The sequence below is a fragment of the Agrilus planipennis genome, unplaced genomic scaffold (assembly GCF_000699045.2).
Source record: "Agrilus planipennis isolate EAB-ADULT unplaced genomic scaffold, Apla_2.0 scaffold3, whole genome shotgun sequence".
Lineage (NCBI taxonomy): Eukaryota > Metazoa > Arthropoda > Insecta > Coleoptera > Buprestidae > Agrilus > Agrilus planipennis.
In genome coordinates this window covers 629,782-637,800 of record NW_020442460.1, presented here as the reverse complement: position 1 = coordinate 637,800, position 8,019 = coordinate 629,782, and the positions used below count along the sequence as shown (strand labels likewise).

The 8,019-nt window shown below is 34.6% G+C and overlaps 1 protein-coding gene across 5 annotated transcripts in view; it reads left to right on the top strand.

Annotated features, from left to right (window-relative positions):
- The window catches only part of LOC108737842 (aldehyde dehydrogenase, dimeric NADP-preferring), a 20,392-nt gene extending 14,075 nt beyond the window's left edge, over window positions 1-6,317 (top strand). For 4 of the 5 annotated variants that reach the window (XM_025980653.1, XM_018470967.1, XM_018470963.2 and 1 more), the window contains exon 2: window positions 4,709-6,317. In XM_025980653.1, the coding sequence (XP_025836438.1) occupies window positions 4,723-6,219 (1,497 nt within the window). In that variant the 5' untranslated portion in view covers window positions 4,709-4,722 and the 3' untranslated portion in view covers window positions 6,220-6,317. Of the gene's footprint in view, window positions 1-1,099; window positions 1,244-4,708 lie in introns of those variants that run through there. The other variant, XM_018470965.2, reaches the window with a different exon arrangement.
- Window positions 6,318-8,019: the final 1,702 nt, after the last annotated feature.

Genomic DNA, 8,019 nt, shown 5'->3' with positions numbered 1-8,019 from the left:
TTTATAGTTTTTTGTTTTCATGTTAGAAACTTCGTTTTTTATATGTTCCTGCTGTTGTTGGTTTTGATATTTTTCATGAAGCGCTTTTAATTTCCACATTTCAATTTTGGATTTTTCGTTTACAATTTTGTTTTCCGAATTAAAATCTGCACCGTTAAGGTTTTATTATTGTTATTATAGCTTGATGATAAAATTAACAATTAGAAACTGACAAATTGGTAATGGTGGCCAGATGGTGAGCTGATGCAGTCTTGATTCAGCTCTAAAGGCCCTCGTCGGTTGGAGTTCCTTCCTAACGTTTCGCGTGCAAGATTTCTTCAGAAGTTCTTCCATCTTCGATGCTATATATGTGGACGCCAACATCCAGCATTGATGTTGGAAGAAATTTCAACCGCCTACGGCCTTTAAACTAAATCAAGACAGCGTCAGTTTAATCAGATCCTGAAGGATGTTGTAAATTGTTATTTGAAATTATTTAACAAATAAAGATTTATGCAAAATGTAAAACGCTTCTGTTGAGTGGGTGTACGCAATAGAGTAGCAGATATTTATGATAAAAAATCAATCATTTCATCAGTGAATCGACTGACCTGCATTGTTTTCACAGGTCACAGAAAGAATTTGAAAAATGAAATTTAAATGAAAAACTACGGAAATTATCTAAATTCCAAATCATTTAAAAAAAGATTTTGCGATGGATTGACATTAAAGCATTTTGATATTTATAAACAAAAACAAGCTAAATTGATTTCACGGACCTTTCGGTCACTGTAAAGGAGAGAATACAAGACTAAGGTCCAGGGATTTAGTCAGTTATCTGCTATAAAAAGTTTCGTAATACAGACCTTTTAATACTACCTTATATACCTTTTTACTTTTTACTTAAAATATTTTAACATAGATGCCCGAAAGGCAGATTTTTAATTGACTTTGCGTAGTTGTTATGAAAAAAATTGCATCTAATGTGGTTGCTAACGATCAACATGTCGCTACATACCAATGAATTGACATTAATATCATTTTTCTGTTAATTATTAGTCGTTAGACTGTGGCAAAGGTCAACCGTCGATTTTAATAAACCATGAAGTATTATAATCTTCATTACAGTCGTCGTATGCATATACATTCTTGATGGTCAATGTTTGTTTTGCATCGTAACAATCATTTAGTGCATAGTAAACTGTGGAATAAAACGAAGAAAATTGTGGCTCACTAACTTGGTTGAAGAATAAAAATTTAAAAGGTATGATACTGATAATTATTGTTAGTTGGTCTAGGGATTATTTTTATCACGGAATAAGTGATAATACTGTTATACGAAATACTTTATCTTATTTCTGGTTAAAGCGAACATGTCAATAACAAAATGAAACATTTATTTAGTTCCTAGCCATTTTATAACCTTCCGATTACCTAAGGGGTGCTAATATTTTATTCTGCAACAATAACATTTAATTATCACAAATGTATCGCCACGTCAAATGCCCATATCAAGCGGCATGGCCTAATTGTTTAGACCACTGCATAGTTCATAGAATTCAGAAGAACACCGGTTAGATCCCAGATCCGTCTACCCCGATCCAAGTTTTTTGGTGGTTTTGTTGATTCACTTGGGCAAGTGCTGGAGCACTAACAATATTCCAGCAATAATCTTTCACTTCTTTAATGTCATCAATTCACACCCCAATCGTACCATCCACTTATTACCACGATTTCTAAAAGGAGTCCAGGGACACCTGCCCAGCATCAGTTTGTTTTTCAACTGTCTGTTCAGCATCAGTACAACCATAGCAAAGGACTTTACGTTCCTGTTAGGTTCCCCAAGGAAGCAAAACGTCGAATAAACAACTCCATGAGTGTTTTTACCGAAGGAAGAGAAAAACAAAATTGACTCGACCTTGAAATGATCTCGATGGTGAAAGTCCCCTTCGAAAGCATACAAGTCTTGTTTGAAACTTTTTGCGAAATAATGAGAACCAATCAGGGTACTTCATGATCTTTTGCAATAATTTTTGCCTACTTTACCCCTGTTNCATTTTATAACCTTCCGATTACCTAAGGGGTGCTAATATTTTATTCTGCAACAATAACATTTAATTATCACAAATGTATCGCCACGTCAAATGCCCATATCAAGCAGCATGGTCTAATGGTTTAGACCACTTCATAGTTCATAGAATTCAGAAGAATTCGATCGAAGATCAGAAGGATTCGAATTCGGTTCGATCCCACATCCGTCTGCCCAAATCCAAATTTTTTGGTGGTTTTGTTGATTCACTTGAGCCCGTGCTAGAGCACTAACAATATTCCAACAATAATCTTTCACTTCTCTTATGTCATCAATTTACACCCCAATCGTACCATCCACTTATTCCCACGATTCCTAAAAGGAGTCCATAAGCAGAAGTCTGTCAAGCTTCAGTACAACCATAGCAAAGGACTTTACGTTCCTGTTGGGTTCCCAAAGGAAGCAAAACGTCTAATAAACAACTCCATGAGTGTTTTTAACGAAGGAAGAGAAAACCAAAATTGACTCGACCTTGAAATGATCTCGATGGTGAAAGTCCCCTTCGAAAGCATACAAGTCTTGTTTGAAACTTTTTGCGAAATAATGAGAACCAATCAGGGTACTTCATGATCTTTTGCAATAATTTTTGCCTACTTTACCCCTGTTCACCNTTCCCGAACGTGGTGCATCTTCGACATCAAAATTGCCGGATCGAAATTTAGCGAACCAGTTCTGGCACTGGCGTACTGTCAACACACCTTCTCCATACACATCAGGCAATTTCTTTCTGGCTTGAACAGCATTTTTACCCTTTCTGTACTAAAACAGTAAGATATGTCGAAAAAAGGGCACCAACCAAAAACTACTGCGTAGAATTAATTGGAATTTTTCACACGCAAGCCTTGATATATGAGCTCTCAAAGCATATAAAAATTATACGGCTTAAATGTGAAGTTGGGTGCAAAAGAATACAATTAAATCCTCTGTCAGGAAAAAAACGAAATGACTTTCCGAACAACCCTATATATCTACAGTACTTAATTCTTAGACAACTTTTTCTTCAACGTCTTTTTGTTCCTTTTTTTGTTTGTGAGAAGGATTTCTCGTTTATTATAAGTGTTTTAAAAATAGCAAATATGCTGAACTGTTATTTCCCAGAAACTGTACGCGAAATTATAATAATTAGTAAGCAGTGTAATTTTCGTTCGGAATTCTTTATAACGAACCTGCCAGCAGGGCCGCAGAACGACGCGTCGACCTGCGAACGAACAACATCTAGTGCTCCGTGTTATTTTACGTGACAAGCTGGTATTATTTTCGAAATGCTAATAAGTTTCAAAAGGAGGAGTTCGGCTTCTTTCAAATTGAATAAGTTGTGAAGCGGCCGTCACTTTCCTAATGGAAACTTTCAATCAGGGTTGTATTCGAATTTTTCGTAGTCGATAACACCACAGCTGGAATTTAAATCAGTACCTAAAGGAACATAAAACCTTTCAATTTAACCCTTTTAATACATTTACTCCAAAAGACTTGTTTCTGCGAACTTTAGAAGAGAATAAATCAATAAATTGTACATGCTATATATGAGGTAATATGGCTAAAAAAAAGTGAAAGAGTCGAAAAATATGCAAATTGAAATAACTGTTGGTACATGATGGTTGATGAATTTAGCATATTGCTTACTGGTTTCCATCGAAATTAAGCGATTAAAAATTTATAACTAGAGGAAGAAAAAAAATAAAATAGGAATGTTTATCTGCATTAAAGTAAAACACCATGTCAACAGAAGATCTTCAACAAATTAATTTGAATAATCTTCCAAATATGGTGGATCATCTACAAAAATAACAAAATTAGAAAAATCACTGTTGGTATTAGATGTTTTAANTATCGAACATTTCTCTTATCCTCTCTTTTAATTTGTTGTCTATTTTTAGCTCCTCTAAGGTCTTCCATATCATATCTCTTTTAAGCTTAAAAAGAGTATTATAATTGCACTTTGAGGCACAAAAGCAGTTAATCTAAGAACATCCTTACTATTGTCCTTTGAATGCCACAAAACCTTTAAATTCTTTGTAATTCATATAAAAGTTGCATGCAGGTCATCATCTGTTAAAGACCGCCGTTTTGGTAAGCATTCATAGCATTATTTTTCTGCTAGCTATTTGACTCTCAGAACCCATAATCGTCCCCCTATTGTTACTTTGTCCTTTGCGTCACATTAAAGCGCATGTCCTTTACTTAGACATTTTTGACGTTCCATTCTTTAGGACTGAGAATTTGGGTAGTTTCTCTAAAACTTAATTGTTTTCAATGTTTCTCGTATTGATACCCCTTTATATCGTAATTCTAATCTTTTCCAATAAAAAGTTTTTCACTTTTGAATTTCCTTTTTTTTTTCTCTCTTATTTATAAATAAAAATTTTTGGGCGTGCAATGCATATTGACGAACTTCATTTATCTATAAACCCCACAGGAATTTTAAGTTAAAGAAGTTCACGTAATAAGGAGTTAATTGTAAAACACTAAATAATGATTTAAAAGTGTTAGATAGTCATGACTCATGTCACAATTAATTTATAACCAAAACCTAAAACCACAAAAAAATGACATTTAATAAAATCAAAAATTCTTTTAATCAAAATTGTAATTCACTGAAACACAACAGCATGTATCCTTACGGTAATTTCTACATTATAGAAACCAACGAGAGTATGGTTGACTGTGAAAAAATTCTGGCCGTTGCGAGAAGGGCATTTGAAGATGGACGCACAAAACCACTGGAGTTTCGAGAGAAGCAACTTAGAGCGTTACAAAAGATGTACAATGAAAACGAGGACGCAATGTTTCAAGCGCTAAAAGACGATTTACACAAGAGCAAAACAGAATCATACGTAATGGAACTGATGCTATTGAAAAACGATCTGCAAAACGTAATTGAAAACTTCAAAAACTGGGCAAAACCAAAAGTATATCCGAAATCGCTCGTCACACTCTTCGACAAAACCTTTGTTCACAAAGATCCTTACGGAGTTGTTTTGATAATCTCACCTTGGAATTATCCCTTACAACTTTGTCTATTACCAGTTCATGGGGCCATAGCTGCAGGCAACTGTTTCGTCCTTCAGCCTTCCGAAGTCGCATGCAACACTACCAAACTCCTTTCCCAGTTGATTCCTCAATATTTAGACAACGACTGTTACCACGTAGTTACAGGTGGGATAGATGTAACAGTGAAGTTGTTGGAATTGAAATTCGATTATATCTTCTTCACGGGTTCATCAAACGCCGGAAGAGTTGTGCAGGCAGCAGCAGTTAAACATTTGATCCCAACTACTTTGGAGTTGGGCGGGAAGAGTCCAGCATACGTTGGTGATGACGTGGACTTCGAAATAACAACTAGAAGATTGTTGTGGGGAAAATGTGTGAACGCTGGTCAAACTTGTGTCGCTCCCGATTACATTTTATGTTCAAGGAAGGCCGAACGTGAGATTTTGGCGAAGGCAAAATCGATATTTCGGGAATGGTACGGGAGAGACGTAAAAACCTCCCCGGACTTTTGTCGCATCGTTAATGACAGACATTACCACAGACTGGCGAAATTGATTGCAGATAGTAAAGTGGCGTTCGGGGGAGAAACAGATGAAGAAGAAAGATTTATCGGGCCTACTTTGATAGTAGACGTCAAACCTGACGATTCCATTATGCAGGAGGAGATTTTTGGACCAATTTTGCCCATTTTGAACGTCGAAAGTCATTACGATGCTATTAATTTCATCAATTCGAGGGATAAACCGTTGGCGCTGTACGTATTCACGAACGAAAAGAGAATAATCGATTCGTTCTTGAATGAGACGTCTTGCGGTGGTGTCACGGTAAACGACACGTTAATGCACGCATCTGTTGAAGATTTTCCATTCGGAGGAATCGGCCAAAGTGGAATTGGAGCTTACCATGGTAAAGTTACGTTCAAAACGTTCACTCATAGAAAAAGCGTTCTAGTAAGAAGCTTAAATCCTCTCTTGGAGAAAATCAATGCAATTCGATACCCACCTTACACTGAAAAAAGACTCAATCTCTTGAAAACAGCCCTTGAAAGGAAAGGCAGTATTATTAGTTACGAATGTATCAAATTTATAATTGCCTTTGTATCAGGAGCAATATTTTCGCTGCTAGTTGTTTTGTTGGGCAAGGATTATTGGGATTTCTAATAGAAATGGTTCGAAAAAAACAAATACAAGTTTAACTACAAAATTTAGAAGTGTAAGATAAAAAACTGTACCTAAATATATATAATACGTAAAATCTACTACTCTTACGTTTTATGAAAATAAAAACATTTTTTATCGATTTTTATATTCTCTTAATATGTGTTTACCACAATTTTTGGACTTTTCGTCGAATAAAATCCATACCTCGATAAAAATAAAATATGTCCCTATATCTTTTGATCAACTGTATCTTCTGTTGAATTTGTGTCATTTCTTGTTTAAGAAATTAATGTTTTAATTTCAATTTTACGATATGTACTTCAGCACCATATGTTCGTCAGTTCTAAGACTGGTTGGACACGCACCTCCACTCCATTCGATCCTGAGTTAATCTTTGCATTTCCCCAAAACCAGAACAACCCACATCCTTAACTATTTGCGAATAGTAATCTAATCTACGTCTACTTCTACTCCTCTTAACTCCTGTTTCTGCTTCTAATATATCTCTGACTAAACCTTCATGTTTGAGAAGGTGTCCTACCAACCTATCTCGCGTATTTCTTATTGACTTCTATAGGAGTCCTCTGTTCTCATATACTTCCTAATAGCTCTTCATTTCTGACGTTCTCTATCCACGGTATCCTCATCATTCTCCTATAACAGCACATTTCGAATGCTTCTAACCTTTTCTTTTCCGTCGCGCCCACTGTCCATGTTCCACACCCGTACAGCGCCGCGCTCCAAACATACACCTTTAACAACCTTTTTCGAATTTCTAAATTAACTGTTCGCGAGCATAGAAGTAACTTTTATTAAAGGTGACTACAGGAAAATCCAAGGAAAATCAAAAATTTCATTTTTGCTTTGTTCATCGTATGCATGAATTTTGATATTATTTGAAGGCATATTTTTTTTCTATTGATAGGTATTCAATTGCTAAAATTTAAAGTGCTTTATAACCCTTCTTTTAATGGTTTTTCTATTTGTCCAAAATACAAATTGTTGTAATTTCTACATTACAGTTTCCCAACTAAACTTTTTACCTTATTTTTGTCGATTATGACTTTAGTGACCAATCGATCAATCACTCATTATTATTAAATATTGAATTCAAATATTTTACTATATAAAAAAAAATTGGGCTTCTTACAGGTGCAATGTTAAATATTTAGCGAATATCTTTTTGGAACATTTATCGGTGCAATTTAGTTGGATGTTTCAGTAAATTTACTTTAATTGCTTTGCAGTTTACCAGATATATAAATTGTTACGTTAAATAAACAAAAACCGAAAGTTATGGCTTCGTTAAGGGAATTTACAGTTCAGTACTGTAATTAACGCACTCCATTACATATACAAAACTTATTCTGTTTTTTGTAGGCTCTGAATAAATAATTATTAACTCAATCAGTTTTTAATGTTCATTCATAATCAATACTTTCTAAACCTGAACTGTATCTCATGTCAGTATAAAAACAGATCTAAATATTATTTCATTAGTTTCTAGGATTCTTCTCTGTCCACATGTGTGTTGGTAACAACTGTTTGAATTGACAATTGTTGAACCTAAAAGTTTAAACCTCGATATAGGTAGTTATAAGATAATTTTTACGTAGGACCAACTGTAAGTTACTTGAAAAAACAATAAGTTTTTGTCTTTTCACAATATGACTATGGGGAAAATAAATATTAATTCAGTTTTATTGAAAAAAGAAAAAGGAAAGATGGAATCAATGTTTCAGTGATGGAATACAGTTTATCCACAACTCTATTATAAAAAAGAAATCATATTATAAGTAA